We start from the raw sequence: 19,508 nt of genomic DNA, 5'->3' as shown, positions 1-19,508 counted from the left end.
ATTGATGACTGATGCCTGCTATTTACACACAAAGTGCTATAAATCTGTTGGTTTTAAAGGTTAAAGCTACGAAAAGCTGTACTAAGAGCAGTTTCATTCATCAGTACAAGTTCCTTGATGATAAGCAGCTCTTTTAATCACGTGAAGAGCCTTAGTTTGTTCATTATTGGCTTACCAGCACTTCTCCGACATCCCAGTCATTTTGAATTTCAATTTCCATACTCGGCTAGCAACTCGCTCTCGGATGGAGAAAATGTGCCAGGCTAAAAAAAGATTTTACTATGTGAAACATAGTTTCCCAATCGCCCGCCGGGCAGTCCGAGTTTTGTTTCCATGTGAAAGTTCCGGACGGCGAGCATAAAATATGCTACGGAATCCCTGCCAGGCATCGAAGTTTAAATGCGAGCGGCATAATGGAAATGAGATAGAGTGAAGGGGAAATGGGGAAAAGGCAACCCAGTTTCCACACAACAATCGCTCACATCGGAAGCCTCAGATGGACCTTTTGGCTTTCCGCACATGGAATTCCGCACAGAGAATGCGACAAATTTTTAATACGGATAATTTCTGGACTGGCGACAAAAGCGCAGGAAGTGTTGCACATGGCTGAATATAATACGATTACCTACCTATAGGTATGTACATATTGAATCGGGAGAAAAACACCGGCAAAGCTGACAGATAAAGGTTTTCGTTTCGGTTCGGAATGCCAGCCATCGCCATTTGCGGAAGGCATTGGTCAGAGTTGGCTGCCCTTGGCTGCTGGCGGAAAAATATGTGTGGCAGGTGTGTGTATTTTTAGCTAACCGACTCATTTCCCATGCAACTTTATTTTTTTCGTTGTTTTGCCCCTAAAAAGTTCGAACGTGCCAGCTCCTTTGGGGCGGTAAGTATGGCCATATCCGCCAGTTGCGGCTTACATTAACAGCCATGGCAGATTTATGCGCCAGTTATGCACTTCTTGGTGGTGTCCCTTTCCAGCTGAAAACCTGAACAACTGAACAGCTGAAAACCTGAACAACTGAACAGCTGAAAACCTGAACAACTGAACAGCTGAACAGCTGAAGAGCTCATTGGGCGAAGTGGGAATCTCCCAACACCTGAGCTCCTGTCGCGAAAAGTCCTTGGCTTCCGTCGGCGGCGGAAATGTCATTGTTGCTTCGAATCAAACGCATTAAAAATTTATTGAATTTATTTTTATGGCAGCTCTGTCACTCGACTTAACCATGACTCCCCTGCTCCTGGCACAGCACTTAAGCTTAGTCTGCCACTGAGAGGGGGCTTAGATGGCTTGCTTATGCATCCGGATGTCTCCCAGATCGCACCATAAAATGCACTAGGCCACTCCACTCGGCCAATGCCAATCAAAAGCAATTAACAGGATTCAAAAAATGCAGCCCAAAGACAAGTAAAAGATAAATATGCACAAAAAGAAAGGAAAGTAAAGGAGGAAATTCTTCATTGATTGGTAGGCAGTTGATTACACATCTGCCATATATAATTAAGTTAACTTAGGTTGGCAAACTACTAATGCCAATTTAGAAACATTTTAAAAGCCAATTTAAACTTTTAATGCACCATTTGGTTGTGACTACAGCCATATAAGTTGTTCAAGTGCAATTTATATAATGCAATGTATTTTTAAGACCGCAAATACCCATGCAAAGCATCTCCTAATAATTCACTTAGTGCAGTGAGTGTGGCGCACTTAAATGGTTATTGTTTCCGTTTCATTTTATTCATCGTTATACAATTCGTTCTAGCAACTAAAGAAAATAATATTATGCAGGCGCGCGCAGAAAATTATGAGAATAATCGAGGGAAGGACGTAAATGCTCATCGACTGGCGGAACTCCTTGAACAGTGCTCCCGGCTACAGTTCCTTTTTCTGGATGTCCTTCTCGAGCGCGCCAAGGAGCAGGTTGCGGGGGAAGGAGGGACTTCTCGGGGTAAATCATAAATGAATAACAATTTCCGAATAACAATTTCGGGCCGTTTCCGTGGATTAAAGGGGATCTGGTGGGTGGGTTTGCTTCAGTTGGTTGGTCAGTAGACGAACTTCTTCTGTTCGCCGTAGAGCGATTCGTAGAGGGAGGGAGCCAGGTGCTCGGCGAGGAAGATCTGCAGCTTCTCGGCGGAGGTCACCGGGGTGTAGCGGGCCATCGGGAAGGTCCTGGTAACGGCATCGATGAGGACACGCAGCGTGGGCTGGATATCGGCAGCCTGCGAAGGAAATAAGGATGTGGGGATTAAACACTCGTTAGCCGACGGACACACGTTTCCAGGGAGAAAGGCGGAGAAAGGAGAAAGGAGAAAGGAGGAAGGGGGATGCTCACCTGTCGCGAATACTTCTCCACCGAGGTCATCGCCGCCTCGTAGTAATCCTCGCCGTAGGTCTTCTTCTGCTCCGAGGAAAGCTGGTTCCACATCTGCTTGGCCTGCGGAAAACATGGAGGAGAGGAGGGAAGATGGTGGAAACACGGCGGTTAATGAGTTCTCTGCAAACTGCTTAGCAGTCCCCGTCGCTCGGCAATAGTTATCTTTATCGTAAAGAACTAAAAGCATGACAAGGCTCTTTCACCGAGAGAAAATAGCAGGGATATTGGTTTACTGTCCACAGGTTTTATGATAATACAAAAGTTGTGCAAGAAAAGGAAACAATTTGTTTAAGAATTTTCCTTTTACTTTCATATGAGTATATTATAGATAATGGTTTTCAAAGTCTTACAAACATATCTCTTAGTTTAAGTTGTATTTAATAATATTGGAAATTATGTGTTGAAATATCTATCTCGTAAAACACATTTTCTCTCAGTGCCGACCATTAAATGTTGCATATTAGTGCAGCGTGGCCATTAGCTTCTGTTCTCACCTGGTCACGCAGCTCGGTCTCGTTCAGCCAGCCATTGCCGGGGGCGAATTCTCCGGCTGCCACGACGGACACGTCCACTCCGCGGGAGCGCATCTCCTGGCGCAGACAGGCGGCGAAGCAATCCACGGCAGCTTGGGTGGCGTTCTGGATGCCCCTCACGGGCGAGGGAACGCGGTTCAGTCCGGAGGTCAGGAAGACGACGCGACCGTGGGCACGGCGCACCAAAGGCAGGAATATCTGGGTGAGGCGGGCAGATCCTACAAACAATATTTCAAAAAGAAAGATTAATAACGTATTTTAAGGTACAAAAGTACTGCATCCCTCGTCCTGTGCACAGTGGCGCCCCCTTTACTTACCCAAAAGGTTCAGGTCCAAGCTCTTGCGCAGCACGGCAAATGGAATCCACTCGAGTTCACCCAATGCGATCCAGTGGGCACAGTGCACCACGGACCACAACCCTTCAGCGCCATGGGGCAAATGCTGCGACACATAGCGGGCAGCTTCCAGAATCTGCGGATAACGGATAAACGAGGATAAGGCGGGTTGTGAACTTGGCTAAGAGCTTGGTACTTCTCTGCCACATGTAAACTTACAGTTTTCTCCGATGTGATGTCCAGATGCAGCAGCTTCATGCGGCCCGAGGTCTCCTCCTTGAGAATCTTGGCCTCGTCCGACTCCTCGATGGGCGTGTTGAATCCGGCGTAAACGGTGAAGCCCAGGTCGTCCAGTTTCTTGGCCAAGTACCAGGCCAATGGGGCCTCGCAACCAGTGATTAGCACGCCCTTGCCCGAAGCGGATACCTTTATATAGAGAAAAATAATCGAAGAAAGGAGCAATTAGTTGGGCTTTGGTTTGTAACAGTTGTATATGAAATGCTCTAATAATTAAACTGATAACAACAGAACAGTTTGTTGCTAAAGTTACTTTTCTTAAAGGGGTTTTTATAATATTTTTATAATAGGAGCATTTACTATTTTAAGATACTTTTTCGATGGAGATCTTAAGTTAAATTTAAATTAAATAATTTCTTCTTATAAGTTCTTTGAAAGTTAAATCTTCATTTTCCCCTACTTGAAAAGAAATCAAACATTTCTTTCTACTGATTTTCACCGTGTAAAAAAGACTAAGGTGAACGGATTGCCTTTGGGTTGTTCAACTCTTTGGCCAATTAATGTTCAATAATGGCAGCGACAATTAGCGGCCCGTCGTTTTTGTGTGTAACCTTAAGTATCAAGTTCTGTTAACATAATCGAGGGCGGCCTGTCACAAGTTTGACCTTTGGCCCCACCAAATGACAAAATGACGAAATGCCGTCTGTGGGCCGCAAGTCCGGCCACTCAAAAGTCGTGTCACAAACTGGGCTTATAGCAAACCCACAAACACGGCTGCCGTTTGGGCAACTTTGTCAACAGCTATTAAAGTTGGCTCTCATCCCGCGAAACCGTCCGCTTTCGATTTCAAAGCGAAAGTCCAGAGTGGAACGCCTTCTGTGGCAGGAATGGCGAGCTGGGGAGTGTGTGTGAGTTTGGATGGATGTTTGGCCGTCTGTCACAGATATTTGTTTAAGTTCATCACGGCTTGAGACGCTGATGATGATGGAAAGTTGAAGTGGGCGAGCAGGAAGACGTGTGCTCGCTGAGACTTCCGCTTTAGACACGCGCTCCTAGTCACTTTTGCCTCTTATCCTGGATTCTGTGGCCAGGATATACATAGAAGTAGAAGTAGTGCCAGTGGTAGTGCCACATCCACCAGGCCATTAACCAATATAGTTTCGTCGCGAGTCGAGTGCTCGGTGGCTTCGGTTTTGCGTCAATCGGGATCGAAAATGGGCGGTGGGCGGTGGGAGGCGGGTGGCCACTCATTGTTCGGGCTATTAAACTGTTATAAAGTGCTCGTAAAATTGTGGAAAAAAGCCAGGACGGGTGTATTATTATTGGCCGTGCTGTTGACACCCATTAAGACTGGCCGGCATTTTATTGTGGCCATAAGTGTTTGGCTTATCGAAATCTGTTGGCCGTTGTTTGGCGTTAATAAAAACACAAACACTCGTTTTGGAGGGCTGGCATTCGGTAGCTTTTGGTGGCCAAAATCCACCCACTTCGCAATTCCCCCACACAAAAAGAAGGAAAGTCCTGTCTAAGTTTCCGACAAGTTATGCTCCTCTGGTTTTTACGCGAATCTACTTTAGATATAGTGCGTAGTGCTGCAAACTTTGGGTCAAGTTTTGCGCTAAAAATGCACGCGGCATCCTTCGTCCTTTGGCTTTCTTAGTTGCCACCCCAATTTATTGCGGTCCAGCATAAATTACTTTAAACTTTGAACTAAAAACAGCAACTGACTTAACGGAATTGAGCAATTAAAATGCAGCAAAAAGCTGCTGGAAAAAGAAAGCTGGGAAAAGCCAGGCAACTAAATGTTTAGAGTCAATTAAAGTGCATTGGGGGAAACCAGGAATTGTGGCTGCTTTTTGCTTTTTTCGCAAGAAATCCGATAGAGCAAACCGGGATTGGGTTTCCAACGAACAATTATTGGGGAAGGAAGGCGGGGAAGCTGCTGAAGCTGGATTCCTCGACTTCTAAGTCATCAAAGCGGTTATAACTTTTCCAAGTCAAACATTTAATTACCGCCTGTTTAATTACTTGCCTTACTTTTGACCTTTTAATAAGGGCTTTCTTCAATTAAAAGTTGTGTATCTGTCTTTCTTCATTAAATGTGATACAATGTATAAATATTTAAATTTATTGTCTAGTAAATACGTTAAGCAAAAGTATTTTTATTTGGTAAATTGGATTTAAAACAAGTAATTGGTAGTTCAGAACCTTTGTTTGCATTTTGCAAATTTATAAGTAAAAGTTCTCTGAATGTTGCTACAACTTATATCGAGTATCAATATCATAATCTATAAAACCTGAATACACTATCAAACTTCTATTTCTGAATATCCATTCTAACGATTTTGTTCTTTTGCTTGCCGGAAAAAGTGTTGACTTGCCAGGCTTGTCGACCATTCACCCCACTTTTAACCTTTTTTTCACTTCTGATGTGTCTCTTAACACCTCTTTTTTTCTGGCTTTGTCAAAAGTGCGAAACAACGAGACCGACAAAATAAGAAAAAAAGAGGAAATTTCGACAGTGCAGCAACTACGTGCAAGGCATGAAACAGTCGTTCCCTTGGAGGCAATGGCTCCTGCCTCCTGCCTCTTGCCACAAGCCTCTTGTTGCCGCCTGCCACCTGCCACTTTCCACCTGCCACTTTCCACCTGCCATTTGCCACCAGCCACCAGGCACCAGCCACCAGCAAGCAACCCACCTGACATCGCACCTCTCTCTGGGGCGGTCATGTCTGCTCCGTGAGCACACCGATGGCTTGCGGTTTTTATAAAGCGATCCCGAAATAGAACCCAAGTTGCATGCACCCCGAAATAGAGCAGGCCAGAAGTTTTGGGGCGAAACAAGCCGGAGTGCTGGAGTGGTGGAGTGACGCAGTGGAGTGGGGTGCATGTCAGACATTCCGTTTAGCTGAGCACTTGGGTCGGAAATGCATGCCGAGCATTGGAAGCGAGTAAGTCAATAAGGAGGTAGTCAAACCGCACTTTAACCCACTCCCCTTCCTTCCCTTCGCCACCTGGCACTTTGGCAATTTAAATGCATCCTTTATTGCGTTTTAATTGCAGGCCAGTGGCAGTGAAAGTGGAAGATTTATAGAAGAGAGAGCTGAGCTGAGCAGCAGGTGCTATCTGCTATCTGCTATCTGCGGTTGCAAGCCACCGAAAACGGAGCGAAAACGTTTTCCGCGCACTTTTAGCCACCACGAAATTGATAAATGGACGAGGGGCACGCGATTCCGCTTGCCGCGGACTCATTACCTCCGGCTAGCGTACACCGCGGCGTATGCGTAATATTTATATAATGCATTATGCTGGCGAAAAAAGGGCTTTTAGCGGAAGTTAATGTGTAAACTGCAGCAAGTTAGCAGCTCGCAAAGATAATAGACTCTATATTATGCGGAATTCCCAGCCGTATCAAATACGTATAATGTGAAAGTGTTGGGAAAACGCTTTTCTCCACTTTCTTTCTCCTCTCTCCCTTTCTCTTGTTTTTTTTTTTGCTAGGATGGCACGTGTGTTTGCGTGGGCGAGCTGGAAAGTTATGAGTGTAAAATGTAAACAACAATAAGGAGGAGTCCGAGACTCATGAACCTGCCGACATGTGCCCTCATTTGCGTGAATAAATTTATGGCTGTCCAGGGGTGCTATACTCCTATACTCGCTATACAATGCGCTTCCTATTTCGAGGATAATGCGGAAACGTGGGTTGCCGAATGAACTGAGTGAGTGTTGTGACTATATTATGCTGACCGGAAGCGAATCAAGAAAGGTTATATGGCAATAGGTTATAGGCAAAATGTGAATTGGATTTGAAAGGCTTAACTAAACCTCCTTGGGTTGTCCGATTAAAAATACCTTCCTCAACTGCTTTAACTCTTTTTGTGTGTATTTTTAGCTTTGCTTTCGGTTGGTTAATATTTCTTTCGCATTTCCCATTTCCCTTGCCCACTGCTCACTTGTAATTGGAAAACTTTGACTGGGCAGTCATAAACTGAATAAATATCCAGGAAGTGAAATAATAAAGCAGCTTTTTTTATTGTACTTCCTGGTCCGCAATTAGTGTTCGCCATAAATAAAATGAGTATCGGAGTAAACAGATTTAATTCCTTGCTGGGGCAAACCATTGAACCCGTTCGATTGTCGGGCTAACGCTCGCTTATCGGAGCCTGAGTCTGGTTTTACTATCTCATTTTTATTCCCCCCACCCAGAAGTCCTGCGATGCGATGTCCTTGCAGACACATAAACCTCTCAAGAAAACGGGGCACGCTTGACCGCTCGAGAGGCCCCCAAATAAATCTACATAAGCGAAATGGTGCAGCATCGCAGGAGCGGGAGTGGCAGCAGTCGGGAGTTTAAGTGAAAAATGGCAAACAAACCGCATACAAATTGTCCTCGCTGTGTCGCCGCTTTTTGGCCAGAATGCCCACCCATCCTGCGGGGATCCTTTGTGAGCGCAGGGCGACGAAATGTGGCCGAAAAAGCGGAGAAAGCAAGAAAGAAATGCGAAACAAAGAGAGGCACGCACACGCACACGCATGCACGCATATTAAATCAGTGGCTAAAAATAGACAGCGAATAAAACACGGCCAAAAGGGAGAGTGGTCTCCCACAGAAATATAAATTAACTAAAAAACATAGGGGGTGGTAGAAAGGGGGTAGGGGAGGGGGAGGTGCTGGTGCTGGGTAAATATAAATGACAGCCAAGACAAACGGAACGCGAGAGGCGGCCGCCAAAAGTCATTGAACGTATTAAGCTGTAATAAATTAATTAACCGGAAAGTTAAAAACCATTTCTGTGTTTTGCTTTCCTGTGCAAACACACACACACACTCCTACACACACACATACTCATACTGTGGCACGCACGGAGTGTCCTGGTGGCGTGTGGCTGGCAGGACCTCTACCAACTTCACGCCATCCGCAGACGACAACGTCAGCATTAAAGGCTTTTCGCATTGCGCATACCACGCGTTGTACCAGCGAAGACCTAGGCCAATTTGCAGCTTGTTTCTCCCATTGTTTGCGAGTGTGAGTGAGTATGTGTGTGTGTGTGTGTGGAGGTCCTGGATCCTGAGCTCTGAGTTCTGAGTGCGAGTGTGTGTGGAACAGACAACACGCAAAGCTTTGACTTTGTGCCAAGCCAGCCATAATGGCAGCTCAGCCTGTTAGCCAACATCTCTGGGCGGGTGTTTAAACGAAGGATTAGGCCACACACACCCCCCCACCTCTCCCACCTCCTCACTCTCACTCCATTTCCCGGATGGAAATTTATCTGTATTTAAATTCCCATTGTATCCGGTCGAAAAATGATGCCCCTGGCAATGGATGTTAATTAAAATATAGTGTAACACAAGGCTGGTCTACAGGAACTCCAGGAGGAGGCAGAGATTGCACGAGGGATGGGCTTGGGTATTGTGTTTTCTGGCCATTCACAAAGCTGAAATCGTGTATAAACAGGTGAAGATAACACGTGTGCTGTAATAAACCCTAATCAGACGCTAAAAATATTCGAAACGCATCCAGTTTTATTAACCCTAATCACACACTGAAAGTTTTACAAACTGAAAGTTTTTCCTTCAACGTAACACTAACTTTCATAGTTTATACAACAAAACAAAAGAGTTAAAGCAAATTTCATAGCTGGAAAATATTTGTGAGGCCTTGAAATTATACAAAATCATCAAAATACAAAACACATTATAGGTAAATTAAAACAGCAGGGTAATTATGATGGTAATAAATTCCGCCTAATGGAAACGAATATGCTGGCCTAACTTCATGTGTTAGGAACTGGTAAATAAAGTAAGGTTATTGGGAAATGGCTGCCAATCATGCGGCAGCTTCGACCGCCATTCGCCGTTCCCTTTCGGCGACCTCTGACCTTTGGCTGCCTTTGGCATGATGTGCGATGCGCGCTGGATGCACGGCTGCCTCGTCTGCAATTGGTTTTTAATTTAACTAAAGTGCGCAGCACGGCCAGCGAAGAATAAAATGGCCAAAAGGGGAGGGCCATCAAAAGAGAGGGGGAGTGAGGGAGAAAGTTGTCAAGGCGATTTAATGGCGTGCAATTCTAAGAAACGCAATGCGCGTAGAACAGTCCTCAGTCCTCGGGTCCGGAGTCCCGAGTTCCAAGTCCCATGTCACAGTTCCATCTGCCCATCTGACCCATCTGCCCATCTGGCGTGTCCTTCGTTTCGCAGCCATTGTCAGGCCGGGCACGCCATTGCCATTTCTGAATGTCCTCAGTGTATTTATGCCTGTGTGTGTGTGTGCGAGAGTGTGTCGTGGTGTGCGTGTGTGAATCAACAGGCCACGCGCGACACCATAAAAACCGAAACGGAAAACGGACGCGAGTATATGTATCTGGTATCTGCTGGATACAAAGGACAACGCAGCTCGCGCGGTTCAAATGGGCAAAAACAAGCGAACGAAACTTCGCACATAATGAGTTTTTATGGGCTGTTCAAAGAGAGAGAGAGAAAGAGAGAGAAATTGGGGGAGGGGAAGGGGGTTCTCCTTATATATATCCCTCTGTGGAACAGGGATCCCAGCTACCAAATACCAGCTCCCACTTTCCAGATCCAAACTCCATCATCATCATCATCATCACCGCCATCGCCATCTCCTAATTGCGACTGCAGTCGCTCCCGTTGACAAAACAATTCATTCTTTCGTTCATTCTGATATTTTTTTCTGTGTGCACAACACACAAATCAGCGTAAAATTTGTCTACGGCCAAAGTTTTATGGAGCTGTAACTGCGACAAAGTGTGCTGCAGTCGGGAACTGAGGAAGCCGTCGCTTTCGAGCAAAAAGCCCGGGGGAACTAAGTACATGGTTTACTGGGTAATAAACAGTGCACCAGGACAGGGAACCAGGACATTGTAGCGAATGCACGGGAAACTACTCGCCTGCCAGCTGCTCTCAACACACTGAGAAAAAAGTACGAACAAATTTCTAAAGAAATCAGGGACTTTCTTTACCTAAGAACCAAATTCCGAATAAATAAACCTACAGCATAATAATAATTTAAATTCCCAAAATAAAAATATTATTTTAGAGTTCTTTGAAATAGTTCCAGAATATTTTGCATCGCATTTTTTTCACATAATGAAATTTGTAGTAAAGTCTTTATAGACAACTTTATTGCATTCTTTGCAAAGGTTGTAGTAAATTGAAGTTGTAAACCTGGGAAATATTTTTTTTACTGAGCTTCAGGTTGCAAATAAGGTTTTAATATACATGCAGAGTATTCCACCTTTTCAAGGGACCTTTTGCACATATTATTTTTCTCTCAGTGTTCTTAATGCCTGGTAAACTTCAACAGTTTTTCGCAGGAGTGTCTGGATCATGACTCCGACGATTCCTTTGCAACCGAAAACCGAGTGGATCATCTCTGGCTCCACCTGGCTGGGATTTTTCCGGCGGAGAGTTCAAGATCTTACACATTCAGTTACATTCGAAAGCGGCGAAACGGGTAATGAGAAAGGGGGCGTACCGCAGTGGGCGTGGCTGGTGTGTGGAGCAACTGCTCATTAGCGTGGCTCACACGAAGCTATTAATTCAATTATTTACACTGTTTCTGGCAGCTGACAAGCCCCGCACCCATTTCCACTTCCATTGCCTTCGCCTTTGCCATCGCCATCGCCTTTTCCTCTGCCATTTCCATTTCCATCGGCCACATCTCGTGTCTTGTTCCGGGAAACTGTTGCTCGTCGCCCGAGGAAATTTCCCCGACTCCCCAGGGCGAAAATGGGGGTGGGGGAAAATCGAGTGGCGGTGGTGATAGCGATGGGGGGAAATGCGGGCTGTGGACTTAATTATGCATATTAAGCTGAGTGTAATTTGCGTTGCGAACGGAACACCCGTATGTGTTGAAACTAACCCAAAATAGTCTGCAGTCGGCAATGCAGTTGCAGTTGCCTCTCGAACAGCTGCAATTTGGATGACAGAATAATAAGGGATTTATGCCACAGGGGGGAAAAGGGGGCGTGGCATGTGGAATGGGCGGCATCGGTGAGCATTTCATTAGCTGCGCATTTACATTTCATTGCACCCAATTTGTGCTGTCGCGTCAACAGTTGCCAATCCCCTCGTCCTGCGTGTTTCGTCCTTCGTCCTGCGATTCCCCACCCCCCGAATCTCTGGGAATTGTGTGCGTGCGAGTAATTTAATTCGACGGTCGTGCCATAAAAATGAAATGCACAACGTGATGTGCAAGGACAAGTAGCCACGGTTGGCCATAACCGAGTGTGTCCATAGATCCCCACGCATCTTGCCAATAACTTTATCTACTCCGCACATGTAAATGGAAACGCCGATGCCGAACGACGGCGGACAACAAGAATCGGGTTAATAGCTGAGGCCTGGCCCAAAAGCCGGCCAAAAAGCTTATCAAAGGCAAGGACATTCCGTGTCGCTGCCATTTTCTATGGCTTAACTCAAGTCCTGTTGCCGTGGCCAAAAATAGATTCGAAACTTCTTCGGCAAGGACGCTCTTGTTATATAAATAATCCATGGAAAGTGGGAAAGCATTTGGCTTTGTTTTAAGAAATTAACTATGATTGTTTATAGGTTCCAATAGGAACTGATAGAAGTATGTTCTTGGGTTTCTAAAAGGATTGTAACATATTTTTAATTGTAATTAAAATTATAATCTGTGGAAAGTGGGAAAGCATTTAAGAAATTAGCTATGATTGTTTATAGGTTCCATTGAGAACTAAAAGAAGTATGTTCTTGGTTTTTCAAAAAGAATTGTAATATATTTTTAATGGTAATTAAAAGTTATACGATTTTTACATTAGGTAACCAACTGCTATTTCCTTGCTCATCGACATACATTTTTCCCACCAATTGTCCTTGACAGAACCTTGGTAGAAGGAGACAGCTGAGTCCTGCCACCACTGCAGTGGTGGTGGTGGTGGTGTCCTCTCGACTTCCCCACCATTTACTCCGACTGCATCTGGTGTTGCTGTTAATTATCCTGCCGTCGTGCTTATTACCTTAATGTCGGGTTGCACATCGCATTGAGTGCGCCACAAGCAGCCTGAAATTGCCAGGACAATGCCAACCCATCCGGACGCAATATGAACGGGAACAGGACGACGGCTACGTGCCACGGATGGCGGCCACAGGATCTCGCACGGGACTCTCATCCTCGTCCTCGTGTAATTGCCAGGCAGCAAATGGCCAATGTCAATTCGGAGGCCCACCTCTCGTCGGCCAAGGATGGCTAATTAAAGTGCATGCAAATCTGAATCTGAATCCGAATCCGAATCTGAATTATCTGCTGACTGTGTCGGCGCCACAATCATTAATGTGCATCGACGGCAAATGGTGTGAAATCGAGAGATAGCTGTTCCATTTCGATTTCGAGTCGTTGCGTATACGCCATGTGGCAATTTACGCACTCAATGGCAGGAGATAAAGGCAAATTGTCCTGATCATGACACACATGCCCTCGGGTGGACTTCTGCGTATGAGCTTCTTAGAAGTTTAGTCGAACAAGTCGAACAAGGCGCGAACTAAACGGATGTTGAAATGGAGCCTCTAGGCCTTTAATAGTTTGAATTGAATCAAGGCAAGCAATTAGGCTTAATAAAGAGGATGTCTAAGTATTAGTGTTAGATGGATTAGGTTCTACTAGCAGAAGTATTAGAACTTTATCAAAAGTTGTTCGTTTCAAGGAAAACATTTCGCTCTGTTTAATGCATACAAGTTGGAAGACAAATTAGGTATGAAATCTATAACATCAAAGTAATAGTTTAATGTTGTAGTTATTTAAATTTAATATATTGGAACAGGTCCGAATATATTTAATATCAAAGTAATAGTTTTTTATTGTAGCTAACTCTTCCCTTAAAATCCCTTAAATTTAACCAGGTTATTAAAGTTAATCTACGAAGTTAAGCAGACGTGTCAGTCTCTTTTAAAGTCATAATTTAAATGGCTTGCCCTTTCCGAGAACCCTTAAATTTGAAGAAACTTTGAAGGGATATTGAAATGACTTACAATTTACTAGATGGCCCACCCATTCTACAGCCGTATCTTAGCAATTTTTGGTTGGTCTCAAGTGAATCAGGACTCGGCATTTTTCCTACTTGCGAATTTATATTCATTACCAAACCCTTTTCTTTCAGCAAGTTTTGCTTTGGTTTGGCTTGGCTTTCCCCTCTTACCCAACTGCTTATTTATTTGTTTTCATTTTCATTTTCCCGGCTTTTCCCGGCTGGCTGCCAGGCAGTAAGCCCTGAAACACCAAACCAAAGGCTGGCAGGCAGGCAGGCAAATCCGAAGCCGAAGCCAAATCCAAATCCACAGCCAAGGGTTTCCTCCGGTCTGGTTGAGCATAAGTTGACGACGTGCCTGCCACAGGACTCTCTTCCTTTCCCTTAACCCCTTAACCCTCTAAACCCCCCTAAACCCCCTCTTTATGTTTCCCCGACTGTTTGCCCGACTGACTATTTTTAGTGCCACTGATTTGTTTTGCCTAGTATCTGAGTATCCAAGTATCTGCGTATCTGAGACCCTCCGTCGTCACTTGCGGTTTTGGTTTGGCTTGGCACTCGGAGCGACCAAAAGCGGAAGGACCTGACCCGCAGACATGTCTTAAAGCCAAAGCCACGGGGGCTCTGAAACCGAAACCGAACTCGGAACCCGGACTCCGGAATCCTTCTGCGGTTTGTTCCCCAGGATTAGAGTGTCTGGAGTGGAGAGGAATGTGGAGAAAGGAGTAGGGAACTCACCTTGACGAAGTGGTAGAAGAGAACGGCTCCCACGGTGGCCAGTGCGAACCAGACGAACACGGCGAAGGTCGAGATGCTGGAGATGTCCAGGATGTGGAGCAGCTGCGAGGTCACGATGGCCGCCCCCTGGCAGAAGAGGAAGGGCATGAAGAGCCGCTCGAAGATGTCCCAGGGAATCTCGTGCGACTTCTGCGGCAAAGCCGAAATCGAACCGCGCCGCAGGGATGCACGTCGTGAGGCACGTCGCTATTGGAGGAAAAAGATGGGAATTAGTAGTCACAATAAATCATATATATCTCGTTTTAATTATTCATTCCGTTTCGCCGAATTAGCATTTCATTTTCGAACTATAAATAGCCAACCCCACACACAGCGAAGCAAAAAGAGATTGGTTTGTTTGGCAAATATTTAAACAATTGCGGCGCGTTTGTTTGTTTTTGTGTTTTGATCGATAAACAAGGCGAAAATGCAAAATGTTGCACACAGCTATTGTTTTTGTTTCAAGGGAGATATGATATTCTCCCAGCTTGCCTTCGCAGTTTTCACCTCGTTCACTGAATGTTTTCCCTTTTAATTAGGTAATTTGTTAGCCAAACACTTAACAGAAAGATTTCCTCAACTGCCAATCAACGAAGGCTGTTTAAAGTCTTTTGAGGAATAGATTTCTGTTCGATTTTTGACTATTGACTTCCGTTTGCTGAACATTTCAGACATTTTGGGCATTTTTCCTCTTTGAAATCGATAATATTTCCACATGAGGACTCTGGCCAATATTGCCAATGCTCAATGGCTAATGAAACTGACGGACAGAGGCACATATTTGCCAACAATACATCATCGGCTATTTCATTAGAGCTGCTAACCAATTGCAACCACAGGATCCGGAGCGTCCACAAGAACTTACATATGCTTGCATTTATCAGAAACAGAACCGAACCTAACCCACACATTGACATTGACGTATAGCAATTACACATGACGTGCACAATACTCTCGAAAAGGAGGAAAAGCCACTGCGGGGAAATGGCTGGAAAATGGGGGGTAAAAAGAAAGGGTGAATGGGGGAAAGTGGCTGCCACAACCGCCACCCCTTTTGGCCAATGGCCATAAATCAACGACAGTGCGAAATAATCAAATGGTGGCATCTGCATAAATACAGAAGCCAATTGATTTATTCGGCCTGGAAATAAACCAATTCCATTTTGGTTTCTTCAACTATTTCGTTTGGCTTTCCCCTCAATCTCAAATTGTAAAATCGCCGGATCTATTTTTACCACCTTTTGCGGCGTGGAGTATCAAACAGAAATCAACGATGTCATTTCGAATTGCTTTCGTCATCCGGCGACCTTGCCACCGATTTTGGGATTCGTTTATTCGTTTATTCGGTTGGCCCACCACCGATAAGTTCTGTGACTAATGCCGCATTCTGTAAGGCTTACATATGCCCGAGAGTCCGCCTGCGACAATTCCGAACCGATCTACCATATAGTATATATATGCGTTTTGCCGGTTCAAATACGTACTTGTATTTATGTGGCTGCGCCCCACGATTTATGAACTTTATGGGGTCGCTCAGCTGCCAAGAAATCGGTATCCGGCGAATACTTATTGGACTGCTTCGGTTTGCTTTGGTTTGTCTCCAAGCTTATTTTTATTATTAATAACGATATGGTTATGTATTTTTAGACGATGCGGTCGAATCAAATGGAATGGAAAGTTCTGGCATTGCAAAAAATCTGGCAAAGATGTATTTCGCTCTGGGGAGGAATTCACTTTTATGGCAAATGCGGCTCTGGAATTTCCATAATAGCTTTCTATTTTGGAAATCAGATTATATTGAAGGTGAAGCTGAAATCATTTAAGTTGCATTTAATGGCAAGCAGACAGTTGCGTTTTGACAAGTCTGTTGCGAAGCACTTTGGTGAGAAGTATGCAATTTCTAGTGGCTCATACGTACGTTGACCCACTTGGATCGCGGCCATTAAGTGAATTTTTGTAATTAATTTGGCGGCCCGTTCTGAACACTGCATGACTTCCTGACTGCCACTCCCCTCCCCTTTCCCGCCTTTCCCCTCTTCCCTTCTATTTCCTTCCATTCCCTTCTATTTCTTTTGTATCCTCCATTAAAGAGGACCCTTTGGCTGCGGCCAAAATGGGCGTGGCTGTGCCGGGAAAACTGTGCGCTGGAATTTGTGTATTGGCATTTCTGGGTTAAGCTAACTGGGCTAAGTGTGGCTAGGTATACACAGCGCTGCGACAATAAATTTGGCTTGGGTAAACACACCGTACACAAATGGCTTTCGGCCGGAGGGTAGATTTCACTTACCATATTGTTATCGAAGACCTGCATGACGGATGCTGTTTTTCTTTTCTATTCTGCAGAGAGAAAAGGGCTCCGAACAAAAAGGATTACCGATCGATCGAATCACACACACTCACTTTCCCAAAGGGGGGAATTTATCAATACGTATAATATATAGTATTCCCAGTTATTGCTTATATTTATTCGATTTATTCTGATTGTTCCGTTGGCGATACGGTTTTTGGGGCCCGTGGCCTGGGCGCTCTGAAACACGACGTAACACTAAGCGGTACGATCGAGTGCCGCCGCCGAAAATCTTCGCTCGCCAATCTCTGCCGACAGCGACGTCGCAGTCGCCGTCGACGTCGACGTCAACGTCTGTTGTATTTCAAAATGCTGCAGTGAAAATGTCGTTTTGATTTTTTAAAAATATATCCGAAGTATGTGCAGACATGCGTGTGCGAGATACATATTCGGCTATTTAGATAAATAAATATATTTAAATTTGTTGCTCTTGGCGCTGCCCAACTGACGCCGCAGCATCGATGATTATTTTTCCACAACACAAGCCCCAAAAATCAGGCACTCGAATATATATACTATAGATACTTTTGTTGAGTTCTGTGGGTGAAATATACTTGCTGCCACATTTGAATATTGCTTTAAAACGTACGAACTTTAAATACAAAGTTTATGCGCATAAATATGTAAGGCAAACGCCGCATTTTTAACCCCGCTCCCTGATTTTGGATTTTATTTTCTATTTTTTGGTTTTTTGTTTTTGTTTTTTGGGGCTGTCCCCCTGTGACGTCATTGTATGGTTGTTTACATATCCGTTATTGTTAATTTGCAAATTGCATTTGGACTTTTTATTAAAATGCCAAGCTCGTGCTGCATTTTGTATGCTTTCATTTCTCGGCTATTTGTGAGCCGATGCGGGGAAATTGGAAAATTGCATAAATAAAGCATGGGCAACCGAGAGGCGGTTGGGGAAAATGCTGTGGCATGTGTGTGGGCAGCTGGGCAAAAAGAAAAAAAAAAAAGAAAAACCATTCAACCTTAGCCGCGAGAAATGGCGAAATAAAACCAACTGAATGCCCATTTGCAATCTCGCTGGCAAGGAGCAAATAAAAAAGCGATGCAGCGATGTTTACGTTCCAAAATAAAAATTTAAACGAAGCAAATTAAAAATACAAATTAAGCTAACGAGCGTTTATTTGGGTTTTAAAATGGGTCAATTAAATGTTTTAGCTTGAGTTAATTAAAGAAAGATATATAGATAAGACAAGGTAAACAAAAATTAATCAAACATATAATATTATCTGGCTCATCTAGAAATTCCTTTAAATATAGGATACAAGTTCGTCGAAATTAAATCCCTTCGCTAGTATAATTTATTCGCTTTAAATACTTGACTTTTTTGTGTTTTCATTTTATTGTTTATGCATGTTTGTGTCCAACAATATATTATTGTTATGCATAGAATTTGTTGAGTAGCCGTTTCTGCATGAATATAGACAGTGCCATAAATTGACGTCTATATTGGAGCTTTGCTACATAGATATATGTGTATACCCCAGTCTATATATAAGTATAATGAAAAATATTTACCACCGGAGCCAATGGAGGCAGTTGCTTGTGCATCTATTCGATTTTCTTTACATTTTTTTTTATTTTTTTAAGGCGGCTGCGTTGTCAGTCAATGTAGCCAAATTAACAACCAAGCAGTTGTTGCACGGTTGTTTTATTTTCGTGTGCGTGTCCCCAAAAGTTGTTGGCTCTCTCGGTTTGTCATGCATTTTAAAAATAGGGAAAGTAAAAATATTCTGGACAGAGTGCTGCGCACTTTGAAAATACGAAATAAGATTTATGGTTCGCGGTACTTGGCCAGAAAATCATAAAATTCCCCAAAAGCAATCAATCAAAACAATTATGAATTCAACAATGCTCAGTAGGCTTTGGTTATGAGAGATTTTGGTTGTTTTAAAAATTCTTAAAAAATTATTAGGCAGTTAGGTAAGTGAAAATGCCACCAAAGTCAAAGGCGCCGAAGAAGAAAAAGGAGGTGGACTGGGCCGACGAGGAGCACTTCAGCAAGGAGCGGTCCATGATCTACATAGAGCACACCTACGAGTGTCCCATTTTCCAGACGAAGGCGGATGAATGTGTGTCCTTCCTGCAGCAGCGGATTCCCGAACGGAAGTTCCAGCTGGTGAAGAACAGGTACGGACACCAGGTTCCCAGGGATGGAGCTTTTGAGATCGGGTTCTCGCAGAATGCCCGCACCTCCGTCCACCTTTTGTGGTCGGGATTGGAGCGGGGTCCTCCGCGGCGGGACAAATTCCCGACGGACTACGAACAGATCGTTCCGGATGTGAACAGGATACTCAAGAAGTTCTATCCCGACAAGGCGGTGGGCGTGACCGACGATGAGGACGCGGACGAGGACAAGGACGAGATGTGAACGCACAATCTCGAAATTATCAAAGAAGTGTATTTACCATAACAATGGCGGGAAAAGTAAACAATCAGCCGGAGAGACCTGTTGGAGCGACTTTAAGACGTCATCCGCCCACGGAAATCACTCGGCGATTAGTGCGATTCTTCTTTGGCTTCGTTGGCTTTTGTGCGCGGAATATTGCTCTCATTGTTATTTTGCCCCAACTGACGTCCCAACATCACAATTTGACAGCTCTTTTCACAAGTAAAACGCTTAAATCGACCGGAATAATTAACTAAATACAATACTCGCTCATCAGCAGTTTCAGCAGTTTGTATATATATTATCTATATGAGTTTGTATATATATAGTATGTTCAGTGGACCCCGGGGACATTAGCGACGTCCTATTGTCTGCCAGAGAAATCAAAGCCACGGAATCGGGGGATGTTGTGGGTGTCACTATCTCGTTCACTCGGTGTTGACACAACAAATGTCCCGAACAGAATTCCGATGCACACAATCGAAAAAGAATAATCCAA

General features: G+C 44.3%; 2 protein-coding genes across 2 annotated transcripts; one reads left to right on the top strand and one right to left on the bottom strand.

Moving 5' to 3' along the window:
• Positions 1-1,716: 1,716 nt before the first annotated feature.
• On the bottom strand, positions 1,717-16,811 carry LOC108087754 (D-beta-hydroxybutyrate dehydrogenase, mitochondrial). Its single transcript, XM_017185282.2, has 7 exons — positions 16,552-16,811; positions 14,226-14,471; positions 3,466-3,672; positions 3,229-3,382; positions 2,873-3,129; positions 2,337-2,438; positions 1,717-2,223 (listed from the first exon to the last, which is right to left on the bottom strand). The coding sequence occupies exons 1-7, from the start codon at positions 16,573-16,575 to the stop codon at positions 2,047-2,049; spliced, it is 1,167 nt and encodes a 388-aa protein (XP_017040771.1). The 5' UTR covers positions 16,576-16,811; the 3' UTR covers positions 1,717-2,046.
• A 1,667-nt stretch (positions 16,812-18,478) lies between these two features.
• Positions 18,479-19,288, top strand: LOC108087615 (selenoprotein BthD). The gene has a single exon (XM_017185057.2). It carries the CDS (start codon positions 18,554-18,556, stop codon positions 18,989-18,991), a length of 438 nt encoding a protein of 145 aa, XP_017040546.1. The 5' UTR covers positions 18,479-18,553; the 3' UTR covers positions 18,992-19,288.
• The last annotated feature ends 220 nt before the right edge of the window (positions 19,289-19,508 follow it).

This window comes from Drosophila ficusphila, unplaced genomic scaffold, assembly GCF_018152265.1.
Source record: "Drosophila ficusphila isolate 14025-0441.05 unplaced genomic scaffold, ASM1815226v1 contig_414, whole genome shotgun sequence".
Lineage (NCBI taxonomy): Eukaryota > Metazoa > Arthropoda > Insecta > Diptera > Drosophilidae > Drosophila > Drosophila ficusphila.
This window is presented reverse-complemented; position numbering and strand designations above follow the sequence as displayed.